General features: G+C 48.1%; 1 protein-coding gene across 5 annotated transcripts in view; it reads left to right on the top strand.

Moving 5' to 3' along the window:
- NCOA1 (nuclear receptor coactivator 1) overlaps positions 1–18557 on the top strand; it is a 184977-nt gene that overhangs the window by 112277 nt on the left and 54143 nt on the right. For all 5 annotated transcript variants that reach the window (XM_052809163.1, XM_052809161.1, XM_052809162.1 and 2 more), the window contains 2 exons: positions 8912–9018; positions 12970–13136. In XM_052809163.1, the coding sequence (XP_052665123.1) occupies positions 8933–9018; positions 12970–13136 (253 nt within the window). In that variant the 5' untranslated portion in view covers positions 8912–8932. The remainder of the gene's footprint in view (positions 1–8911; positions 9019–12969; positions 13137–18557) is intronic.

Raw genomic sequence — 18557 nt, 5'->3', positions numbered from 1 at the left:
AATTGGCTGCTGGAATTATCCCCAGGCTAAAGGAGAATGACTGCTATGGGTTTGTGAGTTGCAAATACGATAGAGTTGATGGGTGTATTAAAATTCACACCTTCTCTTTGGACTGTCGCCTCTCTGAGGATGATACTCAGTCCACAGGACATTGATTTATATACCTCTTTCCCTTCTTTTTGTGCTTTCTAGGGATCATGTGGAGAGCAAGCACTTTCAGAGCTGGTGTGCGGCTGGCCCGTGCTTTCATCCTTAAGGAATTCACTTGGATGTGTGTATTTTTGTTACCGTATACAAAATTCCCTTTGGCCAAATAGGTTCGATTTTACGGGTTGTACAGCCCGTGTTACGTTTCCAAAACAAATGATTTCTTGTGGGCAGAAGGTGATGGAGAAGCCTGGATTTGGAGAGCAAAGCTCGTCTTTTCCATTGTGCAGTATGGAGAAGTTTCTAGCACTCAGAATTAAAATTACAAGAAAAATAGGGCCCTGGAAGGTGGGATTAATGTCCTGTCTCTCTACCCTGTTAGTATGAGGTTCACTGCTTCCATGGCTGCTCTGCAGAGGACACAGGTTTGTAGGACCTGTGGGTGAAGGACTTGATTCTTGGTGCTGGCTGGTCCACCGTGGCCACCGTGGGTGGTTGTGAAGCCCAGTGCCGCTCTTATTCCCCATGGGCACACCAGCCTGTTGGCATTTCCTACCTTATCTTCTGCAAAACCTTCTGCAGTGGTGAAGGCAGGATGGGTTTGCTGCCAGGAGTTCGGTCTTCCACTGGAATGCGTTGGGTGTCTCTGTTAGGGGCAGGGAGCAAACCCACTGGGGTCTACAAGGTGGGAAGAGACCTTCAGCTCTGCCCCCATCTCCTCATTTGGTCCTGAAGAGCAAAGAGCTCCTGGGAGGTTTGGTGCCAGGTCGTGGACCGCTGTTGGGTGACGCATGGCTGGGGCGCTTGCTGCGTGCCGGGGCTTTGCACTTCCAGGGTGCCCTTTGCAAGAGGATTCAGAGTGGCTTGTAAATATTGTCAATTAATTCCCGGGGTTTCCCAGCATTTGGGGAGCTGCTTGTTCGATAGTCAGGAGTTTTCCATCCTTGTGTAAAAAAGAAAAAACTTTGTTGTGTTGATGGAGTCTGACCCAGGAAACAGCTTGGAAGAAATTAAATTAAACTCTGACTTCTTGTTCCCTGCATCACATCCTTAAAATTCAGATGCTGTGCGCGTCCCCCTTGCCGGGAGCGCCGGTGGCCATGCTCCCTGGGCTGCAGCCGCTGTCCCTGCCATGGGAGGGTCTGGACCTGCAAGACCTTGGTTTGTGTCTCTGCTTCCCTCTGCAACCTGGGATGAGCCCCCATCCCCCTGCCGCAGCCCCCCGAGGGATGGTAATAATGAGGCAGAGAAGTGAAATTCATCTTCAGAAACATTTTTAGCTGTCAAAATGTTAAATCTTTCATAACGTTAATATCTTGCAGATCAGTCGAGCTTTTGATCGGTGGCTTTTAACCCGCATTGCATCAGCGATGTTTAAACTTATCTCCCTTGTGGCACAGTGGGAGTGGGGGTATAGAAATGATCTGCCCGGGGCCACCCGACCTGCCGTGGTCCTTTCTCCTCCAAGCCGGTGGCAGTGGAAAGCCTCTCCTGAAGGGTGTAGGCATCTCACGTGTCCTCCCTGTCCCCTGCCCCTCAGGACCGGCAGGTGGGTGCAGATGTAAGGAATTGAGACAGCAGGCTTTCGCTCCACCGCGTCCCCAAGCTGACAGCTTTTATTAGCCTGCTGCCTCTGCAGAGCCGGCGATAATTAAGATTTCTGCACGTCGCGCTTATCTCCTAGGAAGGAAAGCAAACACCGGCCCTCTAGGCTGGATGGACACGGGGACATTGGATCGTGCTGGTTTCTCCCTGAATTTATCGTCCTCCCGACACCACAGGCTCTGCTTAAAGAGGCAATGTGAGATCAGGCAGGGTGGATCTCCCCACTGCCTTCACCTCTAGTTTTCCCCCCAAGGCCAGTGAAAGTAAATCTTTATTCGTCAGCTCCCTCCTCTCACGGCCCTAATGACCGTGGACACATGGGCTCAACATAGGGTTGCTGTAAGGCCTCCTGGTGACCTTGAGCATGTCCCATCCAGCCTTGACTCAGGCATCATCGTTATTACTGTAACGACGGAAGCGTTGCTTGATGTCGAGAGGGGATGTTCAGGCCAGGACAAGTGATGGGAACCAAGAGAAACCCAGTTGTCCATGCTTCCCAGGCTGTGCGATGTGTGTTGGGTTGGATGTCCCAGAGCCAGAGGGTCCATCTGGCAGCATCTCCACAAGGCTCTGGCAGAAGGCGACAGAGGGCTCGCAGGCTAGGTAGGAAGCAGGAGGAAACAAAGCAGGGAAATTGGGGTAAGATACCAAGAAAAGAGGATTTAGTTGGAAGGCAGATGTCTTTCCAGGCTGGAGCGATGGCATATGGATACAGGGATTTTCCCCTTCCCAAGGAGTGTTGCACATAACAGATGTGACATTTGTTTTTGACAACTTCAGCCACTAAAACCCCAATGTTTAATCAGGACTTTACATCTCTCTCCTTTTTTTGTTGGGGATGAGGTCAGAAAAAGAAGTTCTTTTTAAAAAAACACACCCCAAAACTAACACCACATGCAGTAGGTTAGCAAGTGACTCACTCTTTCTCACCCGTTGCCTCTTCTCTATCCACATCACAGCCTCAGCATTTCTTTTTTAATCTGCAGAAATTTTAAAAAAAGTAAAAATTAAGGTTTGTTCTAACCCCGGCAATGAGAGGAGCAGCTGATGATGAACTTGTGAGGGGGACAATATAGACATGTCCTTGCGACACTCCAAGTATGCTCTTAATTATCTCTAATTGAGGCTGCATTAGCACAGATGGGTTATATTTTGATGATAAATAGCTGTAATATGAGGGACTTTTCCAACATTGTCATTTTCTTATAAACAGCCGACTAGTTGTGGTTCTCTCTGGTAGATGTTAATGTTATTTTGTAAGTGTTTTGGGGGGTCAAATTAATCCAAAATGTGGGAAATACATTTTAGAAATAGGCAGTTCTGTTAGAATTAAGTATTCAGTGGCCAGCTCCATCTTCCACGCTGTCAGTTCAAATCACTTGGGCTATTTGTGTCTGCTAGAGGTAGCAATGACCATCTTTGGGAAGCTATTGGAAATCCATTGGCATTGTTAGAAGAGCAGAAGCATTAAGCCTCAATAATTCACATCCTTTTTCTTTTTTGTTATTTTTTGTTAACGTGGAAATTTCATTTGTGTCACGAGCCCTAAGGTTGTGTTGGAGTATTAATGTTGGCTGGTGCTTCAGCCTCCATGTCAAGGCTCTGGTCTCTGCTAGGATACTCGTTAGCTTCCCAAAAAGCAGCATCCTCTTCAGGTAGATGCTCCACTATGGCATGTTGCAGGACCGATGGAAGAGGAGAGACTATAGGGTTGGAAATCAGAGGTAGTTTCATCTGCCTGGCCATGGACAGGTCACTTCAGCTCTTGTGCTTCTTATCCATTCCCCCTCTCTTTTTTTTTTGTTCTTCTGATTAGTCTCTTTGAGACTAATTAGTCTCTGGTGAGCAGATGCAGTGGTGTACTGGTGTGCTGGTAACAGGAGGGGCCAGGGACTACTGCTGTATCCAGATCTGTGGACTAAGAACTAGGGGAGCGACAACAACGTCATTATGGAGGATCACCTTTAAGAAGCGCCAAACCTTTGGCCTTTCTGGTGGCTTGAGTTCAGCCCTGGTTTAGCTGGAGCTGGGGAGCAGCAATCTGTATTGCAAGTGCTTGCTTTGCTGCTAAACATAGTGCACGTCGCAGCTTTGCTCATCAACACCGCTGCTGCAGGACCAGGGACTTGTGCACCAGCTGCATGCCAGACCAAGCATGAAGCTGCTGGTTGCGATGATAATATCCATAGTTGTTGAAAAAAACCCACTCTACCATTTGGGTTTTCACCATGACATGGAGTTTCTTCAGAGCAGGGGGTTCAGGGCATCTTTGGGACAAGACTTCATCCATGTGCATCTGGAGGAAGGCAAGAGGCCAATGCTCTTTGCGTTGATGCAACGCTTAGGTCTTGCTCCTGCCATGGTCAAATGTCTCCCAAGGAGCCCCGGTGAGTGAACAGCACCAGCAGGGACACCAGCAGCATTTTATACTATGCCTTAATATATTTTTTTGGTGGCTTGTGACAGCAGAGGAGCAATCAGTTTAGCAGAGGTCTGCATGAGAGAGCCTGTCTATTAAGCCTGGAAACTGCTTCTCCCCCTCAGCTGAACTAATTAGCTGGTTTTCTTTAAAAAAACCTGGCTGGATGGCCAGGCCCAGAGTTGTGATGAATGGAGTTAACTCCAGTTGGCGGCCGGTCACAAGTGGTGTTCCCCAGGGCTCAGTATTGGCGCCAGTTCTGTTTAATATCTTTATCAACGATCTGGACGAGGGGATCGAGTGCACCCTCAGTAAGTTTGCAGATGACACCAAGTTGGGCAGGAGTGTTGATCTGCTTGAGGGTGGGAAGTCTCTACAGAGGGATCTGGACAGGCTGGATTGATGGGCCGAGGCCAGTTCTATGAGGTTCAACAAGGCTGAGTACCAGGTCCTGCACTTGGGTCCCAACAACCCCACGCAACGCTACAGGCTTGGGGAAGAGTGGCTGGAAAGCTCTCTGGCAGAAAAGGACCTGGGGGTGCTGGTTGACAGCCGGCTGAATATGAGCCAGCAGTATGCCCAGGTGGCCAAGAAGGCCAACGGCAACCTGGCTTGTATCAGAAATAGTGTGGCCAGCAGGACCAGGGAAGGGATCGTCCCCCTGTGCTCAGCACTGGTGAGGCCGCACCTCAAATACTGTGTTCAGTTTTGGGCCCCTCACTACAGGAAAGACGTTGAGGTGCTGGAGCGTGTCCAATGAAGAACAACAAAGCTGGTGAAGGGTCTAGAGAACAAGTCCTGTGAGGAGCGGCTGAGGGAACTGGGGTTGTTCAGTCTGGAGAAAAGGAGGCTGAGGGGAGACCTTATCGCTCTCTACAACTACCTAAAAGGAGGTTGTAGCCAGGTGGGGGTCAGTCTCTTTTTCCCAAGTAACAAGCGATAGGACAAGAGGAAATGGCCTCAAGTTGTGCCAGGGGAGGTTTAGATTGGATATTAGGAAAAACTTCTTCACGGAAAGTGTTGTCAAGCACTGGAACAGGCTGCCCAGGGAAGTGGTGGAGTCACCATCCCTGGGGGTATTTAAAAGACGTGTAGACGTGGTGCTTAGGGACATGGTTTAGTGGTGGACTTGGCAGTGCTAGGTTAACGTTTGGACTTAATGATCTTAAAGGTCTTTTCCAACCTAAACGATTCTATGATTCTATGATTACCATCCCACTGTCCTTCGTCTGCCTCTGTTTGCTTTCCTAAGCCAGCAGAATATTAACGTTTTTACAAGAAGCCAGTGTTTAGAAATCAGATTTCCGGTGAAATGGCCTCAAGCACGGGCAGCGACAGGCAGGGCTGCCTTTCACCAGCAGCCCAAGCCCTGCCCTCCGTGGGGGACATCAACTCCTGGTCTTGCCCTGACCCAACAGGGCTTTCGAACCGAGTCATCCCTGTTATTTTTAGACCAAATGACATTTTTTGGCTTGTCAGCCCTGGCAAGTTTTGCCGCAAAATAAACTACTTTTACAATAAAAAGAAACATTGAGTGTATTACATCAAGGGCTTAACTCAAGCCAAGGATTTCAGCTAAGGCTGCAATGTTGTCCTTAGTTCACCTCTCTAGGGCATATGTTCACTCTTGCCAAGCTGCGGTCCTGCAGTGGAGCATCCTGGTGGGATGGTTGACTTTACCTGCCATATCCCTGCTCATTTTTTTCTTCTAATTCAGTTGCCAAGAGGAAAGATCAGGACCTTAAGAGCAACACCACTTGTGGAGACTTAATGTTTTGGTAAGAGCAAGTTAAACCTTTAAGAAGAAGGTTTAAACCCCAGGAAGCTTGTCTGAAACCTCAGTGAGCCCTTCTCACCCAGAGCAGATGATGCAGCATTTTTAGTTTTCCAATCTCTAAATTTTCCAAGAGTTTGTTTTTTTCCCCTTCCTTATATTTGCTTTGGCATCGTTCCTTCTTGCAAACATGCCAGAGATACTGGGGATGAACTCGGATCCCTGGTCATGGATAGCTTGCTGGCATGTGCTCAGGGTTTCTGATTTCGGTGGACAAGCTCTCGTGCCTGCAGCATCGATCACCTGTGCTAATATTGCTAAAATGATTTCAGGAACCGCGTTCACCTTAGCACCGCTGACGCAAGCATTAGCAGAAATGCCTGTGTGCTGCCGAAAGTTGGGCTCTTTCCCTGTAGCACTGTGTTAAGTGCAGATATTTCACTTATTTTAGAGTAGAGGTTTTCAGCGCCAAACGTAGAGGTGGGTCACTGGGGCGGTGATGAGCGAAAATGTGTAACGACCCCCTGGACACCTCAGTCGTAGGAGATAACGAAGCTGGTAACGCTGGTTTTCATAGAATCACAGAATCATAGAATGGTTTTGGTTGGAAGGGACCTTTAAAGGTCATCTAGTCCTACCCCCCTGCTCAGGTTGCTCAGAGCCCCGTCCAACCTGACCTTGAATGGTTCCAGGGATGGGGCATCGACCACCTCTCTGGGCAACCTGGGCCGGCATCTTACCACCTTCATAATGAAGAACTTCTTCCTTACATTAACCTAAATCTACCCTCTTTCAGTCTAAAGCCCTCACCCCTTGTCCTATCACTACATACTCTTGTAAAAAGTCCCTCTCCATCTTTCCTGTAAGCCCCCTTTAGGTACTGGCAGGCTGCTGTAAGGTCTCCCCGGAGCCTTCTCTTCTCCAGGCTGAACAACCCCAACTCTCTCAGCCTGTCCTCACAGCAGAGGTGTTCCAGCCCTCGGATCATTTTCGTGTCCCTCCTCTGGACCCGCTCCAACAGGTCCATGTCTGTCCTGTGCTGAGGACCCCAGCGCTGGACGCAGGACTCCAGGTGGGGTCTCACCCGATGGGAGCAGAGGGGCAGAATCCCCTCCCTCGACCTGCTGGCCACGCTGCTTGGGATGCAGCCCAGGGCACGGTTGGCTTTCTGGGTTTTAATACAAACACTGGGGTCTTCAAGTAACCAGGGAGCGGAGGAGATTCTCACAGCTGTGTCCATCCCTCTGCACTGCTCTGAGGTTAGGAGGAGCTGGTCTGCAGATGTGGTTGGGACTTAGAGGACTTTCAAAAGCTGGTGGGACTTTAATTATCACCTGTCTGAGCACAAGATGAACAAGCACTGATGGTTTTTGATGAGTGGCTGCCTTGCGTCGGGCTGGGCAGCGGGTGGGAGGTGCTGGACCACCGAAGGCATCCCATCATGCTTGCAGGCAGGCTGAATAAAACATGGCAGGAATCTGGGCTGTGGGAACTGTGGATGTGCCTTCTACGGTTCGTTTTATCACAATCTGTCAGCAGTGTAATGCTCGTTAAAATTCCAGCTTTCAGAAAGTAATGGAAGAAATGAAGGGAAGTAAGTTTAAGAACTTAGTCCTTTTACTCTCTAAACTACTAACTTCTTGTCCAGGGTACCGTTATTTTTTTTCTCAGGGATTGTATCTTCTCACAATGATAAACACTTCTAAAATAAATAAATATCCAGTATGGAATTATTGTGGTTACTGGAAAAATCACTGAATGGCTTAGCAAAGCAAGGGAAGCAATGTGCATAGCTGATTTCTTTTCTAGAGAAGCTCTGTCCCTTGATTTAACATGTTGTATGAGGTTTTGACCCTGTCCTATAGATGTGTTTAGTCCCCTTTAGGCAGTTGGAGGGAACTGGCTGAGTTCTCAGGTCAGAGAGTGTCACAGTCTTTGGCCAAACCCTTTAACACCCTTCAAGGTGAAGTGTCCAGAAAGAAGCCTTAATTGGCTTTCTTGCCCTTACTGGGCTTACATGGTATTTTATTCAGTTAAATATAAAAATACAATTTATAGTTAAGGACAATTAGCATGTGGGATATTGCAATGTTACAATCCTCATGACTTCTGGACCTTCTTCGGTTACTCAGATCTCTCATTTGCCATAGCATGGACTAGTTCACCCAACATCTGTTGAAATTACACCCTAAAAATAAGGGTGAAATGTCTATGTGTTGGAGAGAGCTGGAACCCAGGAGGTGCCCAGTGTTGAGTCTGGCCATGATGGGAAGCTCTCTGCCAGAAGGTTGGGGCTGGGAGGACCATGTGTGGGAGGTAGCCTCAGCGGGAGGTAGGGAAGGGGTTCGTGGGAGGGTGTCGCATCCCGTTAAGAGATGAGTCAGTTTGCAGCTCTAATTAAAGCCCAGGCCATGTGCTGAGGGGAAAGGAGGTGGTGGGGGAGCAGGAGTGCAGACACAATGCGAGGGGTGGAGTGTCCTCTGCCAGCCCTGAGTCAGAGGAACCCGGGGGAGATGGCAGAGAAGTCGAAGATGGGCTGAAGGAGAAGGCTTGCAGGAGAAGGAAACAAAACAAAAGCAATCAAACACCCATAAACAAAGCATTAAAACAGGCTGTGTTTAGATAGTTGTTAAAATGCTGTAAGGCCAGGAAGCTAAAATCTGTGGGGATACAGGGAAGAGCTTAGTCTGTGATGTAAGGATGATGGTGCTGGTGGTGAGGGCTCACTTGGCCAAATGGCGACCAGGGGACACCAAAAGGAGGATAACGTGATCGCGTGTTGTGTTGTCTTCCCTTCGCACTGTTTTCTTCACAAACAAGGCATTGATTCAGTAAGAAGGATTTGCGTTGGGTTAGTTACCTCTTCAGAGGTCACTTGGTCCATGTTTTCTGGCTCTGCTGCTGAGGAACCGCTCCACCTGCAGCTGCAAAAAGCTTGTCCTTACCCTGTCTCTCTTCGGTTCCAGGTGCAAAGTAGGTCAACCAACATGAGTGGCCTTGGGGACAGCTCAACGGACCCTGCCAACCCCGACTCTCGGAAGAGGAAAGGCTCACCCTGCGATACAGCCCAGAGGTACGTGCACTGCTCCCAATCCGTCCCCTGCCGCGGCTACTTTGTCATTCCCGCTGCGTCGCTCCGTCCCGTCTGCTCGAGCAGATGGAGCCAGGTTTCAGCCACTCGGAAACGTTCACACTTCCCACCAGAACTTCGCTTTGCTTTTAGCGGTGGCTGCGGTGGAAGATGGAGCATGATGGAAATGCAGCTCCCCATCTGCTATGCTTGTTGTTAGGTGGCAAATGATGATTAGAGGCTCGTTATCAAAGTTAATGTATTGATTTTATAAATCGAGAGCACTCAGAGCACCAGGAAAGCTTTCTCAGGGTAAATTTGGGGCAGATTCTTCTGCGAGGTCTGCAGATCATCCTAAGCCTTCTGCCTCTTCATGCCAGATTCCCAAGAAATCCATGTTTTTGTAATATTCAGAAACTCCGATGGAGACCCTCTTGCTCCATGAATCAATTACGAAACAGAAGATACTTCTGTCTGAAATATTTTCATTTCTGTGTGCTGATGCAGGCTGCTTTAAAGCTCAGCTCACTGCAGAAAGGCACCTTTTGCTTATGACCGAGGTTTCCCATCCCAGTTACCTTGCCACCTGATTTAGGCTAAGAAGTCCTGGATAGAGGCAGTTGTGATCTCCTTCCACAGGCTTTTCCAGGCTCCCTGTGAATCCTGTGCGTCTTTTTCCATGGCGATGTAGTCTGTTAGTAAGGATGAACGTACAGTGCTGCTGCTGACTCCGTGTCTCTGCTGCCTGGGATGCTGTTTTGGTCGTTGTCACAGAATATTGATGCACTGAACAAAGCCCAGGTGTATTTTCTATCACTTGCAGCTCATACCTGATATTCTAGACAATAAATGTAAAGGCTATGGTGTTCCAGTAGAGAGACATTAAGTAGTTGTTTGAGGATTTCTGTTTATTGCAGTTTTGGTTGCCACATCTCTGTTCTGTAGAGTTCACGCACCTTCTTACAAAGGCTCTGTGGTTCATGACTTAGCTGTGCCATTAAATTGCAGAAGACATTTTGATAGCACTTATAGCTGTCTTACTCCTACCAATCATGTGAAATATTTCCCCTTTCTGGTTGAGTCACCTGAGTCAGAGCTCTGCAGCCCTGCTGCTGTCTCCAGGCTGGTCTCAGAGCCAGTCCTCACCCTGGAGGTGAGTGTGGGGTGAAGCTGTTGGTTCTTGAGTCCCCATGACAGAGCCATAGGTAGCAAGGTGGGCTTGGACACCTCTTCTTGGAGGAACTGCTCTCCAGATGAATGAGCACACACCTGGCTTTGCTTCATCTGGTCTGCCTTTGGAAAGCAAATCTTTTGTGATTTGTTTCCTAACCCCTCAGCACTTATGAAAGCCTTCTGCTGCTGCCACCAGCGGTCTTTCAAAATATGTAGGACGAGGAACGAACTGATCATAGAGAAGCAGAAACTTCTGGATGAAGGATTCTCCTTCCTTGTCCAAGCATGAATTTTCACATCCACAAAGCACCTACAGGCATTTTTAGAATGGTTGACTCAAACACTTGTCATTGGGTTGGCCATCCATCCCCAAACACTGGACCTGAAGCAGAATCCAGAAGAGAAGCCCTCACCAGTGCTGCGTCTTCCTTCTTTCAGACCATCTCCTGACTCACAGCCACAGCGGGGAGGGACCTCATCCTCCTCCCCAGGCTGGCCAGAGTCCTCCGTAACGTACTCCAGAGCAGAGTGAACTTCAAAACTCTTTTGTTAAAACCTGGAAGGTTTAACTATTGCTTTTGATGATACTTGAGAGTCATAAAGAACAACCCACTGCTGTAATATTCTCATGATGCTTTTATGTAAGGAAAATTGGCCAATTCTCCCTCCTACAATTTGAAAGTTGCCACAGCAACAGCGACATTAAGGGTTTTCATGAAATGAGCTCACCCACAACAGAGGAATTTTTTTTTCTCTCCCCTCTGCTATTGCTTTTTGGTTCGCAGGAAGAGCTAGGAATTAATTTGACCTTAACTAAAATACTCGCTCAGCTCCTTCGCGAAGCATTTGCCTGCCCACTGCCAGGGACCACGTTGGCACTGGTGTCACCGATACCTGTGCAAAAAGAGGCTGAGGTCCATGGCTGGATCCAGAACTTCTGCAGCAGGTGGACATCCAACCTACCTCTGTGAAGCTGTTTTTGCTGCCTGCAACCCTTAGTACCAGTTGGCAGCTGCCTGCCAGGGAAGCGAGGGGTCTTGCGCCCACCCAGACCCATTGCAGAGGAGTTTCCAGGTCGCACCATGTGCCTGCCATGGAAGGTCTCGCTCATGGACTTCACGGGACTGGTGGCCCAGGCAGAAACACAGCTTGTGTTTTCCACACCTGCAGCTGGCCTTGCCTTTATTTTTTTCCTTTCTTTTTTTATTCTGCTGGTCTGCTGAATTAAAGGAGGGCGAGTCATTCCTGGCGCTCCTCTGGGCAGTCACGGCATCTGGAGAGACACGGGCAGGAGGAGAAGCGAGGTAATGGAGAGTGAACTTGGAAGGCAAGGGGAGGTTCAACATGGAGTCTCTTCCCTGCGGTGGTCAGATATTTTCATGTGAGAGCAAGTTTAAGCAGCAGTAAAATGCCCAAGAGACAACCCCTACCTGTCAGACCTGGATATTGAGCTAATAAAGTGGAATTGGGAAAAAATAAAGAAACATCTGTGCAGCCTACGTGAGGAGCTCCTTAGAGGGGAGAGCTGGTGGTGTCTCATCCCCTTTTGGACAGATACGGTTTCTAAAGGGTCTCTGCAGAGTTATCAAGGTATATTCATGCTCAGGTTGGCTTGCACTCTCAGCAGATATAATAAACCAAACCTCTTCTTGAAGTCTTCAGCTGTTAGCAGAGCTTGTATCACCACATAGAAAAACACAACGGCATCTGCGGTGGGACACAAATCTACTACTGAGCCAGACTTACAGATTCAGCTTTTGTAACCAGTGTTTTCTGAGCCCCTCCATGAGCGGTGGGGCCTCTTTGAGGCCAGGAACATCTCACCGTGCCCACAGCCGTCTCAGCAGCTTCTTGGTGTCTAGTAATTGTTAGGGATTTTTAGGCAGTACTTCTTAAATAGAGTGCTGGGCGTCCCGTGAAGGTTGCAACAAAAAATTAGGTGGCTTATCGAAAACCAACCTGATAAAAGGCATCACAAGCGGTGTAGCGCTGTTAGGCATTTTGAGGTGTCCTCATTTCATCCTGTGGTTGATGTAGAGGAAGGTATTTAGGGAAAGTGTGTCTCTGTGCGTCTCTCCCATATGCACAGTTCGTTTTGGTGGGTTTGATGCTTATAACATCTTTGGTAAAGGAATATGTTACAGTGTCCAGGGTGGCTTCAATGATGGCCATGTCATACCAGGTATATAATATATTCTCAATTCCCAGAATTTACAAGTAGTTGATGGGAGAGCGTTGGGCTTCTGCAGTGCCCGTGAACTAAAAGAAAAGCTGCTTTCGCTGGGACAAAAAGGTTGATCTCATGAATATTTTTCAATTTTCTCATGTCACTCTTGATTCCAATTTTCACTTTGCTGAACTCTGGTGGGTGTTGTTAGCTTTTATGTATGAATTTAGGATTAAACTTGGTGGCAACTGGAATAGTGGCTGTAAACAAATAAGAGGCTGTATATAACTATTTTTTATTATTTTTTATATAACTAATTTCTAACTATTTTTGAGAGGAAGAGAGAGTCCTGAATGTTAGAGGTCTGTTTTTGTTGGGGGTGTCTGGCTAGCCCTGTGTATCTTCCTTGGCATAAATTTTGATTATATGCATAAAAATAGACAAAGGCCTGGATGAACTCCCCAGTATTTTGGAGATATTTGGATTATAGCGTGGTCATCACTCCAGTGAATACTTGTATTTTTGGGTTCTTGTCCAGTGCCCAGGTGTGACTAGACTGAGCAGTGGGAAAAAGTCATTAACGTGACTTTTAATTTTTTTCCCTTCTTTAACAGCAATGAAAAGCGGCGACGGGAACAGGAGAATAAATATTTAGAGGAGCTAGCGGAGCTGCTGTCTGCAAACATCGGGGACATCGACACTCTGAGTGTCAAACCCGACAAATGCAAGATCCTAAAAAAGACGGTTGATCAGATCCAGCAGATGAAGAGGTTGGAGCAAGGTAAGGCGGCAGCCTCCTGCCTTGGCTTGTTGGAAACCTTCGGTGTAAAAGCATTCTCCTGGAACCCTTCAGACTCTAAATCGCAGCAAATAATCATGACTTAATTCAAGAAAAATCATGACATAATCATTCCATTTGCAATAGTTTTCCTTGTGCTTTTATGGAAGCAGTAATATGAAAGGGTATGCTTCACCTCTGTTGCTTGGCTTGTCAGAGATGCCACCTTTGTTTCTGGTGCAAGGTGGCACTTTACTCTGTGTTTATGATTCATCCTGAAATTAATCCTTAGATTAAAATAATCAGAAGTGTTTGTTAAGCTTTCAGGATTAGGCCTGTTAAGAGCTTATCAGCAATACTGCTATTAACTGTGTGCAGAAACCCCATTTTATGGCTGGGTAAGAGTGAAGGAGAGATGGCTCTGCCACACGCTGTGCAAGAGTTGGTGAAGAACCATGTACCCTTGTCAGATCTGTTCTCCTGCCAACTGAACAGATTAGAGGGGGCATTAATCCACCTCCCGCCAGTGAATACGGTGCCGTAACCGGTGAACAGAGAAGAGATGCTTGAGAAGCCATATATATAAAGGTTAAAATTCACCCAGAGTATCAACTCATAGACTGAAATGTGGAAGTCCACAGGGCTCAAGCGATGCGCAGGTGAAGGGGTGAGGTATATTAAGGAGGGAGTGGGACTTGTTCAGGTCCTTGCAACCTCAGCATCCCTCCTGGAGCTGCTGCAGGTGGGCTCCAGCTTGCTCTGCATCATGCCTGCTAAGGGCTGCCCATCTCATGAGCTCAAATACTTTGTCCTTTGTGTAAATATTTGTCCTTCGTGTGAACACTTTGTCCTTCGTGCACAAGGTGAATCCTGCTCAGCATTAGTGCTGAGAGCACATCATCCGTCAAGCGTTGCCTTTGCCAAAGCTCCCGTCGCATGCTCCGAGAGGAGCCGTGTTCCGATAACAGATGTTAAATTTTTCCCAAACCCAGTGGCTGGGTTGTGGGTATGCATGTACAGGCACCCCATAGAATGGTTTGGGTTAGAAGGGACCTTTCAAGGTGTTCTAGTCCAAGCCTTTGCAATGAGCAGGGATATATTCAACTAGATCAGGTTGCTCAGAGCCCCATCCAGCCTGACCTTAATGTTTCCAGGGATGGGGCATCGACCACCCCTCTGGGCAACATGTGCCAATGTCTCACCAGCCTCATTGTAAACAATTTCTTCCTTATATCTAGTCTGAATCAACACTCTTGTAGTTTAAAACCATTACCCCTTGTCCTATCACAAGCCAGGCATTGCTGTAGGTCATCCCAGCTCACTATTATTTTAGGCACTGAATTTTGGGGCAAGCACAGTGGCAAAGCATTCGGCTCACGTTGCCCGGGCTGCCCGGGCTTCCCGATGAACCAGGACAGCTGCTTTTAGATTTCATTCACGTTGTGCCTGGGCTCTGAAAGGAGTTTGGTAGCGAGTGAGTACGCCCAGGTTCCTGCTCGCTGCCACTTTGCTGTTCATTAGTTTTCTTGACATTGCACAGCAGGGCTGAACATTAACTGGGACAAGCACTGCTTAAAAATATTATGCCTTGAGCTTTGCTCTGTATTGCCGGCTTATCTAGTGCAGCGCCAAATTACTGAAGAAAAGAAACTTCACCTGTATTTGTTCTTGTTTACTGCAAGAGCATTTCACATGAGGAGGTAGGAAAAATACGGCAAAAAGTCGGAGTATTTGTGGCCAGAGATAATTTTCTGTCCTTATAGTTATATCGAGTGTTAGATGTTGTGTTTCCCTGCCCATGTCCTTCATCCTCCTCCTCTCTGTTTCTCAGCCATAAAGCTGATTAATATTTGCTAACTACCGAGGATGTGGTTTTGTTGCTAAAGTATTGTGAACGGCAACATATCCTGCAGTGCGTGGCTGTGCCCCTTCTAGTGCTCCATTAGAAAACCCACCTGGAGACGTGATTTCATGTAACAGAGAGGAGCTGGGGAGTTTGGACTTCGCAGTGGTGTGTTACAGCAGGCTCAGGACATCGCAACAAATCACAGAATCATTTAAATCCCAGAAAATGATGCTGTTCAGCCCAATAATAAGCAAAACCCATAAGCACCAGGGAAAATGATGCTAAACCTCATAACAGAGCAGATTTCAATGAAAAAACAGTCAACGTCCTGCTATTAATTTAATTAATAATGTGCCAGGCGTGGAGCTGGGGAGCTTGGGAAGGGGCAGGTGGCAGCGCCGGGGGAGTGGGGACATCCCGGGGAGGGGGGCATCCTTCCCGCTGCCAAGCCTGGAGGGTTTAGAGGTTGCATCCCACCAGCTCTCTCCCTCCCCTGCACCTCCGCCGCGGGTCGTCCTCGGTTTTAACCCGCAAAGGGGTGGAGGAGCCGGCAGAAGCTTGCAGATGGATCGCACGCAGGGGCTGAGCCCTCCCTCCCATCCCCCTGCCTGCTGGGCTGCTATTTAAAGTATGAAGCAAATGCTTTTAGAAAAGATTCCTAGGTCTGGACACCTTCCAATGTTAGTAATGTACAGTTGGCAGAACAAGCGGTTTGCGGCTGTGGCAGCAACCTGAAATTCATCTGCCAAGACAGCAATAAACGCAGCGGAGGAAGAGGCCAGACAGTTAATTTTTCAGCCTTTGTCCGTCCCGCAAAAGTTTTTTCGATTTTTTCAAGTCGGGTGGTTTGAGTGTTGGAGCCCTGAATCGTGCCTGCGCATGGTCGCTTGCTGGGGAAGGAGGAGAAAAGGCCACCGATGTCTCCTGGGCGGTGTGGAGGTCAGCAAGGAGAAGATCTCTCTGAGCATCCTGCCTGGGCTCCACGGGGCAGCGGTCCATCCGTGCGGACCTCCCTCCCCTTTGCCTTCAGCCTGGCGTCAGGCCCAGCACGTGGATGCCTGAGGTCCTCTCCTGGGGTAGGTCCTCTGCTGCAGAGCCGTGCTGTGAGACGGAGCTGATGTCCATCCATCATGTGGAGGTGAGCTCGCCCAAGGTTGTTTTAATTCAGAGCAGTGCTGCTGCAGTCAAAACCTGATGGATGGAGGCAAGCTGGACAGCTTCGCTGCTCAACATGCATCGCTCTTTGGCTTGTAGGGTTAGCAGAGGTGGTGTAAAGGCTGTTAGAAGAAGCCATCAGGGCAGCATGGTGGAGCTGTGATGGAGTCAGGAGACTGCAGGATGGGGAGGAGGCTTGGTTGCCGCCGGGAAGGCAGCCGGTGTGTGGCTGCAAATGTAAAAATAAGGCATCTTGGTCATACAGGAGTACAAAAATGAGCAGAGATATTGGAAAAGCTGCACTGATGTGTGGACCACCACTTGTTTTGTTTCTTTTATGTAAAATGATGTAATACTTGATGCGTACCCCATGGAGGTTAGGGTCACCCCTGCCCAAGGAGAGGCAGAGCCTCGGCATCCACGGCCCTGCGATGCCAGGCTCTGCAGTGGCGGACAGGCTCCAGAAAGGTATTTCCTTTTTTCCCCCGGATGATGTTTTTAATTAAACGCCCCAGTTTTGGGAGGGTGATAACCTTTGGTTGATGGAATGGGTGATGAGCAGCGTGCAGAGATCTGATGGAGATGGGAGCTGGCGGAGGGGTCATCTCATCTCGCTTGTAGAGCTCCCAACCTTGGCAGTGTCCTTTTTAAGATGAAGCCACCAAGTCTTTTCCTAAAAGCCCTCTCCATTGATAGGCTGCTTTAATTTCCTTCCAGAGCAGGAGTATAAATGCAGCACCTTAATAGAATAAATCAAATAGTATTGAGCTTTTCATTACACTGCCTACAAACTCAAACAGCCGCAGAGGAGTGCCCTTGAAACACCTCCTAAGGCATCGCAAGCGACTCTACCGCTGCTGGCGTCCAAGGGACCTCCTTCCCCCTGTCCTTCCTGCGTTTGCTCATCACTGCTCGCTGACGGTCACTCCCGCTGTGCTGCCGTATGTTCGGCTTCTGTGGGAGTCGGTGTGCAGAGCCGGCAGCTACCTGGTCCAGGAGCAGCCACGGCACGGCTCCCGGCCCCGCCAGGACGCGTGGGGTGATGCTCATGAGTTTCTGGTCCCGCAAGGTCCAAAAGCCCAGCAGATTTATTCTGTAGTTGCCAAAACAAAGGATTTATTCTGTGTTTGCTTGGATTTGTACAACTTAGCTTGTCTCATGAAGGACCCCGAGTCATTGCTTGCCTTTGCAATGCAACGCTTCTTATGGCAATGGAGGGTCATATGATCCCATGTATGACACCTTCAGCCCCAGTGAAGCCTGGCTTTTTGGTAGTGGAGCTGCTGAATTTATTCTTATAGTTGTATAAGGAAAAAAAACCATCAGATCTTTATTAATGCAGTTTTATTCTGTAATAATGCTACAGCATAGTGACCCGATTTGGGGATGTTTTAAAAGGGCACTAGGAGAAGAATTAGCTTTCTTTCCTGAACGTTACTGTGTTAACCTGCAAAGATGACCCTCAATTTTTAAATTGAGTTACTTTGGGCAGGGAGGGGGAGAAGGCTATTTCTTGAGCCTTTACTTCAGTAATTTTCAGAGGTTTTAGGGATAAGAGCATTTCTGTCTCTTCTCAGATTACACAAACATTCCACAACTTGTTCTTCTACTGCATGGAGGTGTCCTCTTTTGGGTCCCACAAAACCATGGAGCAGTTGTGTCCTCCTGACATCTTTTTATTTGTTTTTTTCCTGAAGTGTGGCCATAGTAAGATGGGCTCCTTCAGGCAAGTTTGTGCTCCTTTGTCACTAGGGCACATCAACCCAAAAAGAAGAGGACCCTTAATTTAAGACCACCCCCCATTTGGAAGTGAACCTACTTGGGGAAGTAATTTTCCTTCTGGGTAAATACAGTAGGTTAATTAAGTGAAGTATATGAAATAATTATTGATTTTGGCTGCTCTGTTGCATACGATCAGTGGGCTGTCAGTGGCTTTCCTTTAATTAAGTTTCCCTGCTGTCTTGTCATATGCTTAGATTTGGCCCTGGATTTATTTTGTGATATACATGTATGGCTTCTAGTGCAGAGAGGTCCTGGATCCTCAGTGGGATATATGGAAGCCTCTTCAAAACGAATGCTGAGTTTCTTCTTGGGTTTGGGAATGCCAACACGTGGTGAGCTCTAAAGAGAGAACAAAAAAGCCTTGGCTTTGTATTTAGCGGTGGTCAGAAAATGGTGAAGTGGTGGCCTGGGAAGAGGCTTCTCCCACAGCCTGCAACGGCGGCGTGAGGTTTTGGGAAGAGGACAGAAGGAGACCTTGTCCTCGGGCGCTGAGCCCCTTCTTGTCCCAGCAGCCGAGTGATGTGGTGCGCTATTAAAGATCATAAAATTACTCCCATAAAACCACAAGGCGAGTAATTGCGTGCAATGTGTGGAAGCAAGTCACAGAGCCAAGGCCCCTTGGCGAGCTTTACCCCAAAGCA

Source organism: Harpia harpyja, chromosome 15 (assembly GCF_026419915.1).
Source record: "Harpia harpyja isolate bHarHar1 chromosome 15, bHarHar1 primary haplotype, whole genome shotgun sequence".
Lineage (NCBI taxonomy): Eukaryota > Metazoa > Chordata > Aves > Accipitriformes > Accipitridae > Harpia > Harpia harpyja.
This window is presented reverse-complemented; position numbering and strand designations above follow the sequence as displayed.